The sequence below is a fragment of the Rattus rattus genome, chromosome 1, assembly GCF_011064425.1.
Source record: "Rattus rattus isolate New Zealand chromosome 1, Rrattus_CSIRO_v1, whole genome shotgun sequence".
NCBI lineage: Eukaryota > Metazoa > Chordata > Mammalia > Rodentia > Muridae > Rattus > Rattus rattus.
The window spans coordinates 166005342-166026368 of record NC_046154.1 but is presented as its reverse complement, the minus strand read 5'-3'; the positions used below and the strand labels follow the sequence as shown (position 1 = coordinate 166026368).

Genomic DNA, 21027 nt, shown 5'->3' with positions numbered 1-21027 from the left:
AGGTTCACAAGGGAATGCATTCCTGCCCCTTCAGATACTTGACTTATTAAATAACATTATGAGCTACACATCAGACCCTGAGATGGAGATATTTTTAATAATGAAACATTTAGTTTTTCTATGAGTTGTGTTTTTTTTAAGATTTCAGGACAAACCTGAAAATATAAATCAAAATTATAATGTGGTAAGCAAATACTAACAGAAGTTAATATTTAAAAATGTGCTTAGAAAGCTACATACATGACAGTGCCCTCTTCTCTAAACACTGCTATGCCCTTGGCTGCTGCCTCTAACACTCCAAAACGATGCTCTTATTTTCAACTAATCATTTACAAACAAGTAAAAATGTCCTAAAATGAAAAGACAAGTATCTGTTGGCCAGGTTATTTATCATTTGGAGCTCCTAGGAATAAGGAATATATGGAATACCAAAACTTAATTCACATGGTAAGGTTCGGAAATACCAAAACTTAATTCACATAGTTAGGTTGCAGGGGCCACTTAGGAATAACTGCTGAGAGACAGAACTACAGGGATCAGTACATTTGGAGTAATATTTACTTCTTAACCCAAGTATTCCTGAGCACCTACAACGCCCAGAAAAGCCACAGAAAACAATACAAAGAGCAAAGGAGGGTACAACACAGACTGCTGCCCAGGACTTTAAACTGAGTCTTGTGGTTCAAAGTTCAGTCTGTGTTTAACACTTTTAAGTTCAGACATATTAAAACCTAGAAGTACCGAGGGTCTGTGGACTTCTATTGCTTTTAGGCAGATATATCTTCTTGTTCCAAAAAACAAAGCCACATTAATTTTGTCCATTTTCAAGAATAAAGACAACAGTTCTACTTCTTTTCTGGTAGGATATGGTTTCTTATGGAAATAATCTTTAAGAAACTGCTTTTTTCTCTCATGGCAGTCTCTATATTTTTGGGGATCTAATGCTAGGATCTGGAGTAAATCATCATTGACCGCTAGTCCCTGACTTGTGCTTTCATTCCTTTGTCTCTTCAAAGGCACAGCGTTAGTCCCTTCTTCTAGACCTGAGGGTGCATTACCCTTTAGTACATGCAAGGAATCTTCTCCATCCCTCCTATGGCCTTCTGCCCCCAAATGGCCATCTGGCCACTTTCTTTTTACAGGACAGGTAGAATCAAGAATCTTTTTCCCATTAACAAACTGTTGTTCCCTGCTCTCAACAAAACTAGACTGAACTTGGTCTGAGCTGTTGCCTTTAGGAGCATATTCACAATACAGCAAATGAAGAGAGATGGCTGCCATAGTCAGGTTTCCAGAATAGACTCCACGACAGTGGACACACCTGAAGATGGGGGAACTGAGCCCTGTGTAGGCCACTGGCATAATATGGTGTCTGTCCTTCAAATGTAACACGTAGGCATCAGCTATTATGAATATGCTCAAACAGAGAGGACAGGTCAGCTCTTGTTCGCTGAGCTTAGGTACAGCCTTAACCTGAGACCTCACCTTAACATACAAGGGTACCAGTGATGTGGAGTATATCCCTGAAAGGATAGCCAGGCAGATCTCCTGTTCTCCAATCATCTCTTTTGGCAAAGTGATGATGAAATCAAGATGGGGGAACAACAGGTTGCCATTAGCATCCAGGCTTAATTGGGAGCCCCTGTTACTATAATCCAAAGACAGCTTCTTCCTCCCAAGGTGTTTAATTCTGCTATGCTCCAAAAGATCCTGAATGTTGTGGAAAGTACATGGGCAAAACAGGCACCCCAAGCCATGTGTAAGTAAGTGGTACATTAACTCCTCCTTTGAGACTAAGCATTTGCAGGAGAGGCAGCGCATGGCTTTCTCTCTTGTCCATTTCAGAAATGGTGCACACACAGCCAGCTTTACTGGTTCAAGTTTCTCACTGGAGTTAAACTCACTTTGTTTGTGAGCCACTTCCATGTGAGCCTGGTAGACATTAGATGGAAAGAACACCTTGCAAACTGGGCAGATTTTCCACTGGTTGGCCTGTCTGACCTCAGGTGAAGAGACCCGAACAAATATACTCTGGTCTGCAGTGCTTACCCGCCCCTGTGAGGAAGACAAGCTGGGTAGAGCACTGGACCTCTGTGTACTCACACTAGGGGAGAGAAATTTGTGGGGCACCTGGGGCGGAGTGATAGTCATAAGGCTAGCACCCTGAGGAATAGGCAGAGTGATGGGAATGGGGTCCAGCATGTAAATGGGCTTCCCATTAACCTGTGTTCCTGTTGGAAGGAGCTTCCTAAAACCAGAGCCTGACTTGAGGAACAGGGTATTCTGTGAAACTTCAGCTCTCACTGATTGGCTCACTGGCAGGAGACTGGGACCAACAGACTGTGTAAGCTGAAGCACACTGGGTCTAACTGGTGGACCTGCAGGAAGGACTCCTGATGTAATAGGCTGACCAAGCAGAGGAATACGAGAGCTCACACCCTGGTTTACAGAGCCATCCGAGACCACCAGCTGTTTGCGGGACAGCAACCCAGATGAGGCCAAATGATCTGTAGGGAGAACCCTAAAAGACACTGTCTGACAAGAGGGGAGAACCTGTGATGAGACAGTCTGACCTATATGAAGAACCCTGGACTGGACTGCTTGGCCAGTGGGAAGAACCCCAGAAGCTGCTGTCTGTGCAGGAATCACAGAAGCCGGGGTCATCTGACCTTCAGGAAGGACTGCCAATGAGACCACCTGGCCCACCGAAATAGTTCCTGGTGTTGTGGTCTGCAGAACCCCATTACTGACAGAAAGACCAGAAGAAGGGGTATCTGCCCTGGTCAGTCTGCTTGTGGGCCCCACTGATCTTACTAGAGGACCCAAAGGTAGAATTGTGGACCCCATGGGCTGTGTTAAGGGTAAAATCCCAGGTTGGATGGCTTGACTCACTGGGATATTGCTCATTCCAACAGACTTATTCACAGGCCCAAGTGGCCGACTCACAGGTAGTGCAGGAACATCTACAGGCTTATTAGGTGAAGCCCTGCCTGAGAAAATGACAGTTGAGGGGACTGAAGGCTGCAGTGTGAGGCTGGTCTGGCTAACAGGTAGAGGGCTTGAGACAAAAGCCACATGGGACTGAGTAGTATTAGATAGAGAATGGGTGAGACTCCAGGAAGATCCTGGAACCCCCACCCGTGGCTGTACATGGGTAGAAGTTACAGGTTGGGCCAAAGTCACTGGCTGTACCATGGATAGACTTGGGGTATTCTGTGGCAAGGTAAGATGGGGCCAAGGTGGCTTTGATGAAGTAGTTGTATGTAGAGCACTGCTGTTTGGTGGTCTAGACAAGCCTGACTGTGGCTTTGGAGCAATGGTCACTTGCTTCAGAAGCCCAGTCCTCTTGTTGTGTTCTGAAATCACAGACCTCAACTTATTCTCCAAATTCTTGTGTACATCTGCTGTTAAAATATGGGACATGAGCTCTTCCTGGCTACTCATAGTGGTACTACACTTTTTACAATAGAATCTTTCAGGTGGTAGAGTGTTTACCCCAGAAAGAATAGCAGCTTTTGGCTGCTGCTGGTCTTCTTTAGTTTGAAGGCCAATGTAGGCATTAAGTAAAGAATGAAAATGGGTGATCAGCACATGCTTCTTCATGCTACAGAAGGAAGTGTTGGAAAAGTTACATTTTAAACAAGTAAAATGTTTTACATAACCCTTCAATGACTTCCCATTTCCCAGAACTTTCTCCTTTGGGCTGTGAACTTTCCCAGCAGGTTCATGGAACAACCAGAAGTGCCTGCTCACCACATCAGGCCGAGAAGCAAATGAGCAATCTGGACACTGGATCTGCAGCTCTTGGTCCACCTCATCTTCATGACAATGATTCAAATGATTTTTGAGAGAAGCAAGCACATTTGCTGAGTATTTGCAGAGGCTACAGCAGTATGGCTTGGTTCTGTATCTCACTTTCTTTCTGACAAGTTCCCTTGAAGCAATATCTGGCCAAGATGTATTATAAAAGTATCTGTCACTTGGGCCAAAGCCTTTAAGGTCCTTCAACAATTCTTTGCAGCCAGCAAGTCCAATATTCAGGAGAACGCTCTTCACCCATGGCCGCATACTTCTGATTTGGTCCAGATTTTCCACAGGAACTTGAAACATTTTTGAAATGTTCTGCCCTGCAATAAGGGAGCCTCTGCCTCAGTGACAAAGTTCTCAGCCGTGGAAACTGGCCTGTACCCGCCTCCTTTCCCAGGGCCTCCTGTCACACACTGACTGCCTTGTGCCACATCCCTCTCTCCTGCCTCCAGTCACACCCTAGTCTTTCCCTGGCCTAAAGTCACACACTGACCACCAGGCACCCTAGTCTTTCCCAGGCCTCCAGTAATACACGGGCATCTTCAGACCTCAGTCCTCCAGTCACTTGCCTCCTCGAACCTTAGTCTTTCCCTGGCCTCCAATCAGACAGACATGGGCCTCCTCACACCACAGTCCTTTGCCTGGCCTCCAACCACACAAAGGCCTCCTCAGGCCACAGCCTTTCCCCGGCCTCCAGTCACACACTGACTGCCCTTCCAGTAACATTCAGGCCTAGCGCCCTAGTACTGCCCCCCCCACCCCCCGCCTTCCAGTCACACACACACTGAACGCCTAACACAGGCCTCGGCCCTTCCCGGGCCTCCAATCACACACGGGCCTCCAGTCACACATTGACCACCTTCTCACTACAGCTCTTCCGCAGCTTTCGCGCCACGGCCCTTTCCCGGCTTCCAGTCAGTCACACACTGACTACTTCCCGCCACAGCCCTTTCTGGCCCAACTCACACCACAGCCCTTCCGGGAGGCGGGGTCAGTCACACACGGGCCTCACACCACACAGCCTTTCTCTGTCCTCCAGTCACACTCAGACTTCGCGCTATGGCCCTTCTCCCCACCCTTCCAGTCACACCCGGGCCTCGCGCCACAGCCCTTCCTGGCCCCCAGTCACACACTGACCACCTCTCACCACAGCCCTTTCCCGGCCTCCAGTCACACTCCAGTCACACACTGCCTACTTCGCGCCCTGAACCCCTAAACCTTCACTTACACTGGGAGGCCCTCAAGCCTCTCCTCAGCTTGCTAGTCGGAGCTGCTCACCACTCGTCTGTCTTGCCGCACTGGCATGTGCGAGAAGATGGCGGCCAGCTATTATAGGAAGTGACGTCTCCTCATTTGCATACTCACACCAGACAGCCAATGGCATGAAGAGGGCTTGAGGGTCTTCCTGGGCTTCGCCTTTTCCGCTTCCGCCCGCCGCGAGAGTTGGTTTTTCACTTATGCCAGCTGCCTGTGTGGTGTCTTCTCCTGCCACATGCTTAGCTCTTCAAGGACAAGATCCGGTCCCCAAACAGATTGGTGTTGCCACATCCTGAGCCATACTAGACACCCAATAAATGTCAGCTCACGACTGAATGAGGAAAGTCAGAAAATGTTACAGCGCTGAGGGTTTCTGCTTGACAAGGTTCTAGAACAAGAAGACAGAACTAGTTAGCTTGGCCAGAGGGTTAGCTGTACTAGGCTACATGGACCAGAGAGATGACAATATGAATACATAGGGACTGGTTGGGAGATGAGGAAGGAGAGGAATATGCTGCTGTTAACTCTTAACAACGGAATGTAACACATGCCTGTAATCCCAGCATTCAGGAAGTTAAATCAGAAGGACCACAGAAGGTTTAAAGTCAGCCTGGATTCAAAAGTGGGAAGAAACAAGAGGGGATCAAATAGCTGGAACAATGTATTAGCGCGCGCGCATGCGCGTGCACACACATATACACAGACACACGCACGATTACACACACACACACGGACCGGGGAGGGGGGAATCTAAATATGTTAAAATGCCCTATCTTTTTATTTTTATCAAGCAAAACATTTTTACAAGCAAGTTAGGTCACTGGCTTATTGTAGACTTAAGGTTCTCGGGATAAGAAACAAAGAATTAACGGGATAATTTAATAAAAGTTAGAAGGGATTCCTTAGTGGGATCCATAAAGTCTTTTGTAAGGATGAAATTTTCTCTAAATGGAGAACAAATTAAAGGGAAGACTTAAAATTGAACTATCATTTCTAAGTTCCTTCCAGACTTTGCATCCTGGAATAATCACTTGTTCTATAAATAATCAAAATGTTTTCAGATTTTTTATAGCTTTCCCAAGAAACCAACAGAACTTCTATAGTTACTAGTGAACAGCAATGTTTCCAAAATTTCCTAAGTAGAGTTTTGGGGTTTCTTTTGCCAGGTGCTGGTCCCCCAAAGAGGCCTAACTGGCTCTTTACCAAGTCTACTCACCCGTCTGGAGCAGATGCCCGACTATTCCATTTTCCGAGGTTACATTATTGTAAGTACCATGTTCTCTGTGTAACCATCTTGTCAAGCTGTCTGGGGACTGGAACCCCTGACTGGCTGTCCTGTCTTTGTTTTGCAGCATTACAACCTGGCAAGTGCAATTGAGGCTGCAGATGCTTATACTGTGTTCGTGCCAAACAATGAAGCCATCGAAAACTATATCAGGGAGAAGAAAGCCACATCTCTAGTAAGTGTGTCAGCCCCAGCAGTCAACATCCTCTAAGATTCATTTTAGGCTGGGCTGTGGGCACAGACCTTTAATCTCAGCACTTGGGAGACAGAGGCAGGCAAATCTCTATGAGTTTGAGGCCAGCCTGATCTACAGAGCTAGTTTCCAGACAGCCAGAGCTATACAGAGAAACCTTGTTTCAAAAAATCAGGAAAAAAAAATGTTTTTAATGGTGTTGGGGGGGAAGGGGGTGGTACATGAGTACAAATGCCCTCAGAGGCCAGAGGTGTTACATCCAAAGGTGTTATAATTTCCCTGAAGCTGGAGTTCCAGATGGTTGCGAGCTACCTGATATGGATATTAGGAACTGAGCCAGGGCTTCCCTGAGAGTAATACTCACAGTTAACTCCTGAGCTGCCTGTCAATCGTCATCAATATTTTCAACTCACCAGTCATATGCCATTTCATGTTCTTGTAAAAAACCTATTCTATGTACTCTATGTACTTAATAGTGATCCAAGCATGTCACAAACCTTCCCATGTCACAGCTGCCATGAACACACACACACACACACACACACACACACACACACACACATGCACACACACCAGAGAGAGAGAGAGAGAGAGACTAAAATATTTAACAAAAAAATGTAAACTGAAGATATTTACTTAGTGTTCATTAGAGTATGTCTTCTCTTTTATACATAGAAAAAATGGCTTTAATATCTCATTGGGGATACAAAATGAAATCAACCGAAAATACTAATTTGCATATCAAAGAACCCTTTATAATTATAGTCCAAACCACTTATGTAGGCAGAAACCACTGTGCATTTGTTTGTAGATTCTATACGGTGTCATTTTTTTTTAACAACAAAAAGGAAAAAAAAAAAAAACCCTTTTGCCACTGCAAAAAAAAAGTCTTTAATTCTAAAAGTCTTTGCATCAATGTAAAGGATTGCAGGTATTTTGGACAGTGTTTTTAAATGCTTATTTCTACTTGGGAGTATTTTGTTTTCATAGTAATTAAAATACTCGGAGCTACTTTCCTATTCTCACCCCTCATATCCTTTTCTATTCTATCCAAAAATCTGTAACTCTATGGCACTAACTGCTAAGGCTCACCTCGCGTTGAATATTTGAGGCTGAAATATTTGTGATCTTAAATCATTTTTAAAAACCTTCTCGCCTCTTTCATTGTGCCATCTAGATGTTCTTAAGCATCCGACCTAGAAATTCACGACTCACCCTATTACCTGACTCTTCTGTGCCCTGATGTCTCGCACATGGAAAGCCACTTCTTTGCAACCCCATGTTTCTGGCACAGTAGAGCTGGGTGTAGCCAAGTAGCCAGTTCACTGACTGACTTTTCCTTGTATGTGTGGTGCAGAAGGAAGATATCCTACGGTACCATGTGGTCCTGGGGGAAAAGCTCCTGAAGAATGACTTGCATAATGGCATGCACCGAGAGACCATGCTGGGGTTCTCCTACCTCCTCGCCTTCTTTCTCCGCAATGACCAGGTAACATCCTTCTAACAAAACTCAAGAACAGGTGTCTCCATTACTATCAACACTCATCTCTTCAGAAGAGTACCTCCAGTAAGCTTTATCCACCAGAAAAAGTTGTTTCCGTTGAATCAGAAAGCAGTGGATAAACTATATAGTCAATCTTCCACTCACTTGTCCTGGGATCAGCCTTCAGAGAACCAGTGTCTTAGTTAGGGTTTTTCTGCTGTGAACAGACAACATAACCAAGGCTACTCTTATAGGACAACATTTAATTGGGGCTGACTTACAGGCTCAGAGGTTCAGTCCAGTATCATCAAGATGGGAGCATGGCAGCATGGAAGCAGGCACGGTGCAGGAGGAGCTGAGAGTTCTACATCCTCATCTGAAGGCTGCTAGGTGAAGACTGGCCTCCAGGTAGCTAGGATAAGGGTCTAATTCCCATGCCCACCATGACACACCAGCTCAAACAAGGCCACACTTCCTAATAGTGGAACTCCCTAGGGCAAGCATATACAAACTATCACATTCCACTCCCTGGCCCCCATAGGCTTGTTCAAACACATACCTAGCTATAGCATAATAAAAAGTACATTTAGCCCAACATCCAAAGTCCCCTAGTCTATAGCAGTCTCATATGCAATGTTAAACGTCCAAAGTTCAAGTCTCTTCTGAGTCCATCCAATCTCTTAACTGTAATCCCCAGAGCGAGATAGGAAGCCAGCCGGGCAAACTCCAAACTCTGCATCTCTGTGTCTGATGTCAAAGTGGTCTCCAGATCTCCAACTCCTTTTTCATCTTTGTTGACTACAACAGACTTCTTTTCCTGGGGCAGATTCCACTCCCTGTTAGTGTAGGGGAGTGGGCTGTGAAAGGTACCCTGATTCCTGGTTAAGGTAGGTCAAATTCCTGGGGGACCCTAAGGGATGGCAGGTGCATTCCTGGTCTCCCAGGAGATCAGGGCCTTCTCACATAGCTGCAGACCCCCCCCAAAACAAACACACACACACACACACACACACACACACACACACAAAACCCCCTGTAGAGAGGTTTAAGACAGATCAGTAGCATAGGGCAACGCCCCAAGCCCCTCCTCCACAGGTGAGGATGTGACCACAGGCCATGTAGGCTGAAGACAGATCGTCATGGAAGCAGGACCACGCCCCCAAATGTGTAGATGAGGTCTTCCCAAGTTCTCAGGCCAAACCAATAGGAAGTACCTGCTGTCAGACACTGACCCATCCAAAAACCATCATATGAGAGCTTCTGTCATAAGAGCTGTAACACCACCACTTGGGGAAGAGATCTGTTCTCCTGAAATCACTGCCAGAAGCTCTCCTGCACCCTTGGCCAGCTAGTCAGTCTCCTGCTGGCTCAGCCCAGCCCGAGCAACTGAAGTGGCAATGGCAGAAAGGAACAGCAGTAGGGGAATGCAAAAGCATTCAACCCTCCCTACCTGAGTTCTCTCCCCCTCACCTGAACCTGAATACCTAGCTGGGCCAGAGATTTCCATGGAAACCCCTAGATGCACAGCCCCACGTGTTAGCAGCTTTCCTCAGCAGATATCCCACGGCTCTAGCATCTTAAACATCTTGGGGTCTCCAAGGCAACATCAATGTTACAGCTTCTTGTTCTAGTGTCTGGGATACACACATGATCTTCTGGGCTCCTCCAAAAGGCTTGGATCACATCTCCAGCTCTCCCCTCTGTAGCACTGTAGGCTCTGGTTGTTCTTGGTGGTCATCCTATGGTACTGACATATCCAATATATTGGGGTCTCTGCTGCAACTAAAACTTCATCTATAGCCTCTCATAGGCTCTTTTCATGGTTCCAGGCCTCAACTCCTTTGCATGACCCCTTCAGTCCTGGGCAGTTAACTGCAATTGAGGCTGCACCTTCACCAATGGCCTTCCGTGGCCCCTCATTGTGCCAAGCCTCAGCTGCTCTCCATGACCCCTTAATACCTTCAAAACCAGTACCACCTGGGTGATTCTTACATTACCAAGTACAGCATCATAAGGTACAACCTTGGCTATCTCTAGAACACAGGGGTTTTTTTGTGCTTTCAGAAAACACTTCCCAGAAGATTTCACCTCAGTGATACTGGTCTCTTCTTAATTACCACTAATTTCTTAGCTCCAGATAACCAGCATCAATTGTCCCAGTAGTCCTTTCTGTTCTTGATGCTAAAGCCAGAGCCAAATAGCTGGAGTTCTGCTACTTGCTGGGGCTGGAACACCCCCAACCTTATTCTTCTACCAGCTTTCTGTTTTCCAACTCCCTCACTGCCTAAGCTTGGCTATCCTGGAACTTGCTCTGTAGATTGAACTCAGAGATCTACATAGCTCTGTCTCCTGAGTGCTGGGATTAAAGGTATGTACTACCACACTTGGATTTAAGCTTTACTCTACTTGGAATTTCCTCTGTCCCAAGCTTGTCATTTGCTTGGCTTTGTCTCCTGGGAACTAGACCTGGGTCTAAGCTTTTCATGGCCACTGTTTCTCAAGATCCAGATCAAAGGCCTGTGTCTTCCAGCCTTAAGATCTAGATCCTAAGTGTGCCCTCCATTTCTGGATTGTAGTTCATTCCAGACTAAAAATCCAAACTATTCTTTGTTCAACTGCAAACACAAACAATAAACTTAGCTGGATGGGATCCTGCCCTCAGATCACCACTCTCTTAATCTCTTTTTATCCTTGAACATAGAATTCAGCTCTGTTTTATTTCCTGGTGCTCCTTTATTATTATTTGAACCATAAATTTTATATTTCTCCATTCTAAGCTTGCTGTGCTTGTTCAAAATACTCTTCATGATCCTTGACCAGAGAACAGTCTCTGTTGGGCTTTTTTGAGAATTTCTTTGTCAATGCAATTAATATAAATCACTTTATCTTTGCCTTAAGTAGACTCTTCAGACAAGGGCAAAAAGCAGCCATATTTTTCACCAAAATACAACAAAAACACTCTCTAGGTCACATAGTGAAATTATTCTCCACTGTAACCTCTTGGCCCAGATCTGCACAGTTCAGATCACTCTCAACACAAAGTCTTCCATATTCCTACTAGGATAGCCTATCAAACCCCACTTAAAATGTTCTGCTGCTTTCCAAATCCAAAGTCCCAAAATCTACATTCTTCCAAACAAAAGTATGGTTGGGCCTATCACAACAAAACCCCACTCCCAGTACCAACTTCTGTCTTAGTTAGGGGTTTTATTGTTGTGAGAAGACAACATGGCCAAGGCAACTCTTATAAGGAAAACATTTAATTGGGGCTGGCTTATAGGTTAAGAAGTTCAGTCCATTATCATCAAGGCAGGAACATGGCAGCATGCAGGCAGGTATGGTACAGACAGAGCTGGGAGTTCTGCATCTTCAAATGAAGGCTTCTAGGTAAAGACTGGCTTCCAGACAGCTAGGATGAGGGTCTTATACCCACACCCACAGTGACACACCTACTCCAACAAGGCCACACCTCCTAATAGTGCCATGCCCTGGGCCAAGCATATACAAACCGTCAATGACCTTATCAAGAAAGTTACAAGAAAGGAGTTTTGGAATCTTCCTCCTTAGTTAGGAAAAGCTGATGAGGCCAGGCATGTGACAGTAGAATCCCTGACAGAGGCCCAGAGAGATCAGTGCTTGAAGCTATGGAAGTGAAGCCTAAACTGTGTTAAAAATCCCAACACGTTGGAGATGCAAGGGATATAGAGCCCTGCTGAAGAGAGCTGCAGAAAGAGTGTGGAACCAACCCAAGAAAGAAGACTATGTTGCAGTCAACATAGTTGGAAAGAGTGGGTCACTGAGCTAGCTAAGACAGAAGTTGGAGTTTCCCTGCTGGGCTTCGGTCTTGCTTTGGTCCAGTATTTCCTCACTATGCTCCCCTTCCTCCCTTTTGGAATGGTAATGTATATTCTGAGCCATTTTACGTTGGAAGTATGTGATTTGCTTTTTCTTTTTGCTTTTATATGGTGCTATAGATCCCAGAAGCGACATTGGACTTTTGACTTTTAAATGGTCTACAGACTTTGGAAGTTGGACTGAATGCATTTTGCATTATGATATGGCTGTAGGACTATGAGGGTCATGGAGAGGAATGTAGTGATTTGAATCAGAATGTCCTCCATAGGATCCTGTTTGAATGCTTGGTCCCCAGTTAGTGGTACTGTTTGGAAAGGATTAGGAGGTGTGGCCTTGTTGGAGGAGGTGTGGCCTTGTTGGAGGAGGTGTGGCCTTGTTGGAGGAGGTGTGTCACTGGGGATGGGTTTTAAAGTTTCAAAAACCCACACTCTAAGCCTCTCTCTCTCTCTCTCTCTCTCTCTCTCTCTCTCTCTCTCTCTGTCTGTCTGTCTCTCTCTCTCTCTCTCTGTCAGTACCTATGGGTTGAAATGTAAAGCTCTCAACTACTGCTCTAGGAAGTGACAGGGGCAGGGCAGCCAAAGAATATAAGCACACTATATTGTGAGAACTTGGTTGTGCAATCTTAGACTTAGAATTAATAATTGATCCTTTAAATTTTCTTCACTGATGCCATCATTGCACTAAGTAATTTTTTATGTAAACTCTAAAAACCTTTTATGTAAAATAAAAAGTCTAGCTAGAGTTTTTTTTAAGGGATCCTTTACTTTCTTCATTACTTGGAGACTAATTTAATTCCAAACGTTTTTCTCTGATCCCATATCAGTGTTCAGAATTTCCCTAAATACGTTTTCCTTTTAAATCATTTTTTTCCTGGAATAGAAATTATCTTATTGATAGAAAGCTCTCCTTTTCTTGTTATTTTTAGTTATCTTCTTTGTTCCCTCAGGTAGAGATGAATATTCAGATGCTGTGGGTTGAGTTATTTTCAGTACTGTGGTTCATTCTCTATTAGCCCAGAAATTTCCTGATTTAGAGCAAAAATAGAGACAATGGATGCTTTGGTTTCACTCTCTTTGTTGAAATGGAAGTAGGGGGAGAATGCTGTCTAATTGAGTAGGTGTGTCTCTATCACATTCTCAATGCAACCCCTTAATTCTCTAGCTACATCTCACGATGGGGATGATTCAGACTCTTTACATGCCAAACTAAATAGGAACGCATCCAATGTTCTGCTGTCAGGGTATTCAAAAATAGCTCAGCATCTTGGAATTCTGGAAACTCGTGCTATAATCACCATTTGAGTCTAAACGAGTTTTCCTTGTGATGTTCCCAATGTCCGTTGACCTTGAAACAGCCATGCAGATCTCAGTCCTCACCTCAACATCCAAACAGAAGACCACTTCACCGCCAGCCACTCATGAGAGACGATGGTGTTCAGTAGCAATTTGAACAGTAAGATGTATCGATGGTGCTGTTTGATGTTGTCTTAAGAGTTTCAGGTCCTCATTGCAGACTGACACACTGTACACTCCATAGAACAAGTTTTCTCCCCCTCCATGATCACTGTCATTTAGTCTAGAGTTGCTGGCCGATTAGTTGCCAGTTAGAGATGTACTGAAAGGGTGCACTGCATTCTCTGTGACTTAGGGGAAACATCCATACCTTGTGGACCACCAGACCACAGCATAGACAAGCATGTCCAGAAAGCCAGCTTGCAGTAATTTTTCTTAATTTTATGTACATTGGCATTCTGCCTCCATGTATGTTTATTTGACAGTGTCAGATCCCCTGGAACTGGAACTATAAACAGTTGTAAACTGCCATGTAGGTGCTGGGAATTGAACCCAGACCCTTTGGAAGAGTAGCTAGTGCTCTTAACTGCTGAGCCACCTCTCCAGCCCTTAAGGAAGTAATTTTTTTAAAGATTTATTTATTTACTTATTTATTTATTTAACTCATATGACTACACTGTTGCTGTCTTCAGACACACCAGAAGAGGGCATCAGATCCCATTAGAGATGGTTGTGAGCCACCATGTGGTGGCTGGGAATTGAACTCAGGACCCCTGGAAGAGCAGACTGAGCCATCTCTCCAGACCCTAGGAAGTAATTTTTAAGCAAACATAAACCAGTTGATTTGAGAGATGGATAATACCCTAGAGATAATTCAGAACATTTTCCTTTTAAATAAAGAAATGTCATGGTTCAGGAAAGCAATTGACCCAGTGTCACACTGCTTCGTGTTACCAGATTCAGGACTACGATTCAGACTCTCGTCTTCCAAGCCCGAGCTCTGTCAACTACATTGTGCTACTTTCCAGCCAAACTGGATTATCTCCCAGACTGTTGTCCTACGGGGGCCTCCATTACCCGTCTTCTACATCTTCTCTAATATAACCACAATAAAACCATGTCTGGCTCTCTTGCTCACAGCTGTATGTAAATGAAGCTCCAATAAACTACACCAATGTGGCCACTGACAAAGGAGTGATCCACGGTCTGGAGAAAGTTCTGGAAATTCAGAAGAACAGATGTGACAATAATGACACCATTATTGTGAGAGTAAGTTACATCGGGGCCGGTGAGGAGGATAGAGGGGGATGGGCTTTTGTTTTTATGTGCATTTCTGTTTTAACTGCATGTACACCTGTGTGAAGGCGTCTGACCCCCTGGAACTGGAGTTACGGACAGTTGTGAGCTGTCATGTGGTTGCTGGGAATTGAACTCAGGTCCCCTGGAAGACCAGCCAGTGCTCTTAACAGCTGAGCTATCTCTCCAGACACACATGTACACACACACACACACACACACACACACACACACACACACACACACACACAAATGTGATTTAAAATGTTTAAATAACAATAATAATTTTAAACCTAGTCATTTTCTATTAGATTATCTCAGTTTAGTTCAAAGCTTCCTCATTCGTTGGGACTGGGGTTGTAGCTTGGACGTAAGGCACTCAGATGGTCTACATGAGGCTCTGGGTTCAATCCTGTGTCCTGAGAAAGATGCTACATAGTGAACATCTCGAATGCACCAAAAAGAACACAAGGCTGTAGATTACAAAGGTGAACCAGACACAAGCCTGGAGTCGGCAGGCTTGTCATCTAATGGGATGGCTTATACCTAGCATGCTTGGGGAAGGTTGGCTGGATGACCACAGTGAGCGGGATTCTGAGGCCCTGGCTCCCTTGTAAAGGAGATAGCCATGGTTTACCTGTGGTAGATATTGGTTAAGGCTGGTCAACCAGAAGAGGAGTATAGAACTCAGTGTGAATTCAGTGTGAGACCTACCCAGGCAGTAGTGCGAGCTCGTCCCTGCAGGCTGTGAGACAGTTGTGGTATCCTTTAATAAGAGTAACACTGCTGATATGTATTAGGCACTTGTTACATGGCGTCCCTCATTACAACATTTTACGTGGATTAACCCATATGATCCTCTCAACACCCTAAAAGGTGGACTTTGACTGTCTCCAATTTTCAGATGATAAAATGAGCCTCAGAGGTTTACTTACCCAGCAGCAGAGAAGGGTCTCGAATCTGGGCAGCCTGGCCCTAGATACAGCGCTCATGACAGTGGTACAATACTGTCAAGTAGGTCCCGATAGCCAGACCTTCTAATCTAGAAGACGACACTCGAAGTTTCTGCAGTTCTATCTTCTGTGCTTTGCACGCGTTATTTCAATGGAGTGTCCCAGAGCTGCAGCCCTCAGCCACACCGTGTCTTGTGAAGACAGGCACTGTGCGTGACTCATTGTGTCTGTGTCTGACCCAGTTCACTGAGCAACGGTTCCGGCGCATCAATAAATCAGTGCTAAAGAGTTCATATGGAAATGAGTGATGCCTCCTGTGCTCTAAAACATCATTAGGTTCTGAGGACAATTGTGGGAGAAAGCTGTGTTCAAATAGGCAAGACCTGGAGCCAAGAGCGAGGCTCAGAGAGGGTTAAGGAGGTCTTGCCTTGCGTTTCAGCTCTGCTCTGTGAAGCCTGGGTCTCCAACCTCTTATTTGTGACCTCGTTTTGCACTGAAATTAATAATTGGAACATGTCTTCTTTGTCTCTACCCTTTTTACCAAGGGGGAGTGTGGAAAGTGTTCCCAGCAAGCCCCCTGCCCACTGGAGACAAAACCACTTGTAAGTACTTACCTGATTGGGTTTACAAAAACAAGAACTGCATCTGGGTAAAAGAGAGTCCAAATGGGAGAGCACTTCTTTCTGCCCTCCTTCCCTCCCTCGCTTTAATTCTAGATTTGTGTGCATTGCGACAGTGTGCATCTTTTTCTCTTTCTTTTTCTTTTTCTTTTTCTTTTTCTTTTTTAAGAAAAGCCCCAGGAATTTGAGGCTGCTGGGCCTCACATCCACAGCCAAGAAGCAAGCCAAGCAGGGGAGTAGTTTGCCTGCACTCTGCATGCTTCCTGTTTGCTTTATTTTAAATTTCACTCCGTTATTTTTGTCAATGAAATTTATTCTTTGGCAGTTCCATACAAATATATTTTTTTTTAAAAATCTAATTAAACTCATTCCCACCCACATCAACCCACACAGAGAAGTCCCTTCCCCCACTCGCATCTTTTGCTTTGTGTCCCACTGAGTTTAACCAGGGATGTTACTGTGGCCATGGATGTGGGACTATTCCCAGAGCCTGGTAGGATCAGACACAACTGAAGACAATGACTCCCTACCCCATCTATCAGTAGTTTCCTTGGGAGGGGTGGCACTCCACTGGCTCCTCCCCTATCCTTGATTGACAGGCCCAATCTTGTCAAGCATCCACCAATACTGTAAGGTCATGATAGCAGCAGCTGTGTCCTGCCCAGAGAAAACATTTTTTTTTTCCGGAGCTGAGGACCGAACCCAGGGCCCTGAACTTGCTAGGCAAGCGCTCTACCACTGAGCTAAATTCCCAACCCCCAGAGAAAACATTTTGATGGCCCTTCTCTCCATTGGTATGCAGTCTTAAATGCAGCCTTTGAGGGACTAAGGGGAATTCTAATAATTAATTAATAATTCTAATAATTAAATTAGATTAAAATTCAATCTAATCCATTTAGATTATTAACTAAAATAGAAATAATAGTTAATAATCAAACTATTAATATTATTTTTATTATTTATTGTATTGTTGATTAATTTATTATAGTCAGTTCATTTGTTGTATGACTAGTATATGAGTCTAATTAATGTTACTGATAATTAATATTAATAATATTAGAAATGTAAGTAAGTATTAAAAATTAATAATGAAAATATAAATGGGCCCAGAAACTAACATGTAATGCACGAAAGTATTTTTCACTTTCTGCATCTTTTGTACGAGCCAGTTAAGGACAGCAGCAAAATAGTCTATCCCAGAAGACAGTCCCCATGACCCAGCCTGAAACACTCCACCTGCCTGGTTTCCATTTATAATTGAAGTCACAACTGACCTCCTCAAAGAAACAGATAAACATAAAAAGGTAGACACGTTTTAAATCAATTCCAATCTGTTTCTAATAGCTTGTTTTTGTGCAAAAGCTACTTCTATTAACGCCCGTTACAAACAATAAACACATTTCCGTAGCACAGTGACAAAGATCCTTGATAAGAAGTAAATATGGAATCTCTCTCTCTCTTTCTTGGGTTTTGGGTTTTAATTGATGTTGTATATTATAAATTGTTATGAGCAAACAATTCTTTCTCAGATTTGGGAGACTATAAATCAATAAATTAAAGCTTAAGTTTAATGAATACACAGGGCAGCAAGAATATTTCTAGCTGGCTCATTCTTTCCATTCTTCTAAAATTGATTTAGTCTTCTAGAGAAACGTCCTGCTTAGAGAGCACTACTTTCTAGTCTGACTTTGGGGTTTCTGCTGGGCCTGCAGAGCCCAGAATTGTGGGGTCTTGCTTGCATTCTTCCTCATGGAGTAGCACCAAGAAGCCACACCCCTCCCTTTCCAGAATGTGTTAGGGGAAAAAAGGTCACCTGCTTCCTCACTGATGGAAGCTGGGAAACCTCCTTCCTGACTGAAGGGATGACAGAACCCTTACACTTTCACAGAGAGAGACGAGGAAATGCATCTATTCCATCTACTTCATGGGGAAGAGATCCGTATTCATCGGGTGCCAGCCACAGTGTGTGAGAACCATCATTGTGAGTATGGGCCAGCCATTCTGAGTCTGCGGGCAGGTGGGCACAGTCAGCTGCACATTAGCCTCCCAGGAAGCTGTGGCAGTGTGTTCTTCCCGACATCTGCCCTGCAGAAACAATGTTACTGTCCACAGTAGTACTGGTTACAGGAAAATGCCAAAAGCCTATACGTCAGAAAATGGGTAAAAACCAAAGTGCTCGACTGAGTGAGGATCAGACTGAGGCTGTGGAAGGTGAAGAGGGAACCCCTGTTCCCACAACACAGGCATGCACGGGCGATTAAACTTAACTACATTACTTAGTTAATTATATGTAAACAGGACACAAAGGAAGTGGTCACCAAGAGAAGGCAAGGGGCACGTGCTCATTCAGAAAACGGAACAGCAGTATCCAGGATCTCTGAACGTCACTTGGGAAATTTCTGGAGATTTCCTTATAACTTAGTCCTGCTTCTTCCCCAGAGGATGAGATTTCTTCTTCTAAGGGGTTGGGCTTGCAGAGCTTGGGACTGGAGAGAGTTTTATGTTTTAATGCACTTAAGAATAAAGTTGGGGGACTGGAGAGATGGCTCAGAAGGTAAGAACACTGACTGCTTTTCCAGAGGTCCTGAGTTCAATTCCCAGCAACCACATGGTGGCTCACAACCATCTACAATGAGATCTGGTGCCCTCTTCTGGCCTGCAGGCATACATGCAGGCAGAATGCTATATACGTAATAAATCTTTAAAATTTAAAAAAACAAAAACAAAAACAAAAAAAAAACCAGTAAGATCAGACAAAGCCAAACGGACCTCTTAGGGGCTTCCCTGTTTCAGGAAGTTCCCATAAAATGCCAAAGCATCTACTTCCAGAGATGAAACAACATCCAGGAGGAGGGCCGGTTTGGGTGTGCTTGAGGCCTGTTGGTCCTCCCATCCCTCCATCATCACCTGTGCTTCTCCTTGAATATTCCTGTCAGGAGCGCCAGCCTATAGCACAACGCCAATGCTCAGGAAGTAGATAATCAGATGTTCAAGACCAGCATCAGCTAAATAAGACCCCGTTACAACAGCAGTAACACTGATAACAATGAAAACAAGAACTACACTAATAATAATAAAGTAGGTCAAGCTGGCCCAAGCTGCCCTCACAGTGGCCACCCTCCTGAGTATGAGGATCACAGGCATGCGCAGTGGCCACCCGGGCTTGCGCCCCCAGACAGGCTTCCTCTGCTTCCTCCCTCCTGCCTCCTCTATCTACTTAGTATTCATTTCTTGTCCTTTCATGGTCTCTCTTGGCTGCCTGCAGGGCTGACTAGTGACCTGGGAAAGTGTTGAGCTTCTCTCCATCTGCAGAGAACTCTATCCCCTGCCCCTTACAAACAGGCGGACTCACACGGGAGTCGCGGGAGTCCCCAAAGGACAAGATAAACGTGAACCCCCACGCTCTGTCTTGTTTCAGACAAGAGCCTGCTGTGCTGGCTTCTTTGGCCCACAATGCCAAGCCTGCCCCGGGAGAGGTCAGAATGTGTGCTCTGGGAACGGCTTCTGTCTGGACGGCGTGAATGGCACCGGCACGTGCCAGTGCGGGCTGGGCTTCAATGGAACAGCCTGTGAAACCTGCACAGAGGGGAAGTATGGTATCCACTGCGACCAAGGTGAGCATCGCTCCTGCCCAGACCCCGTGCCCTCAACCCTCCCAACCTCTCCCCTGGGGGCAGGGATCCACCCACCATTGTTATTAGAAAGTATAAGCCTCTCTGGGAGCCGGTTAGAGTCCTCCCAGCATTTAGGAGGCTGAGACGGTAAGATTTCCCGGAGTCTGAGACCATCCTGGACTACAGAGAGAATCACTGATTTCTTGGTTTTTTTGCTCTGTTTTTTTTTTTTTAAGCCTGTTATTGTCCTTGTATAGAGCAGTACTCCTTTCCAGTCATTGACCCGGATGTCCCCACCCGCTCCCAATGTCTTTGCTGACTCTCCAGCCCAACTCTCTCTCAACCAGCCTGTAGATACTAATCACCATGAGCTGTTTGCTGTTCAATCGGTTTTGAGGCACGGCCTTCCTTCCGCCTCCCCCAGGGAAGCCTTCGAGAGCTTGCTGCTGCGATTAGAAAGCAGATCCTCCATCCCCAGGTCCCAAAACCATCAACTCAGCCTCCACTGCTTTCCCGCCAGCCAGTGACCCACACAAAGCTAGCACATCGCAGTTGCTGAAATTATCACGGAAACAGCATTGAGCGTTCATTTGTTTTTCCGAGTTGTTTGGAAGACTTGCTTCTGTTTATGCCAGAGCTAGGATCTGCCAGGCCCAAAGCCGAATGTTTTTGTGAGCACTGACATTTGTAGCTTTTGCCAAGTTCTCATTTATTTGTTCGTTCGTTCGTTTTTTTTTTCTTTTAGAGTTTCATAAACACATGCCTATAATGTTCTTTCATCGAGCTTCCCACCACTATCCTCCTCGACTCTCTCCCCCTCCCACTGAACCCCTCCCCGTCCCCAAGTCCACTCCCTATTTTCTTATCCATTTTTTATGAGCCGTCTTTAATCAGGGTTGAGTGCACGAGTCAGTGGTTATACCTGAGCAAAGATAATGTACCAGTGGCTACACTGCTGAAGATGATTCTCCCTCCCCACCCACCAGTAACCTTTAACTGCCTATAGCTTCCTTGGGAGGGGCGGGGCTTTATGAACCCCTCCCCCATCCATGGCATGTTGATGAGCTCAGTGTCAAACAGGTCTTGGGCTGGTAGCAGTGACTGGACTATGATCTATAATAGTCCCGATTTGAGTTCATTGGTGTAAAACGACCACATCGTATCCAGAGACAGCGCTTTACAGCGCTCCTACCACCCTCCAGCCTTATGTTCTCTCCCTTTCCCACAGTGCTCCCTGAGCCTTGGCGGGGCATCTTAACTACTTCCCTACTGCTGTAACAAAGCTCCATGGCTACGACAACTTATAAGGAAACCCCCAAGGCCACCCCCAGTGACACACCTCCAACAAGGCCACACCTCCTCATCCTTCCCA

The 21027-nt window shown here is 45.1% G+C and overlaps 2 protein-coding genes across 3 annotated transcripts in view; one reads left to right on the top strand and one right to left on the bottom strand.

The window, feature by feature from the left end:
- Nucleotides 1-21027, top strand: part of Stab2 (stabilin 2) — a 179249-nt gene that overhangs the window by 108427 nt on the left and 49795 nt on the right. For both annotated transcript variants that reach the window (XM_032910792.1, XM_032910783.1), the window contains exons 32-38: nucleotides 6231-6329; nucleotides 6417-6524; nucleotides 7900-8031; nucleotides 14313-14441; nucleotides 15967-16023; nucleotides 17930-18022; nucleotides 19460-19655. In XM_032910792.1, the coding sequence (XP_032766683.1) occupies nucleotides 6231-6329; nucleotides 6417-6524; nucleotides 7900-8031; nucleotides 14313-14441; nucleotides 15967-16023; nucleotides 17930-18022; nucleotides 19460-19655 (814 nt within the window). The remainder of the gene's footprint in view (nucleotides 1-6230; nucleotides 6330-6416; nucleotides 6525-7899; nucleotides 8032-14312; nucleotides 14442-15966; nucleotides 16024-17929; nucleotides 18023-19459; nucleotides 19656-21027) is intronic.
- LOC116885568 (activity-dependent neuroprotector homeobox protein 2-like) lies at nucleotides 664-4140 on the bottom strand. Its single transcript, XM_032886865.1, has one exon. It carries the CDS (start codon nucleotides 4108-4110, stop codon nucleotides 664-666), a length of 3447 nt encoding a protein of 1148 aa, XP_032742756.1. The 5' UTR covers nucleotides 4111-4140.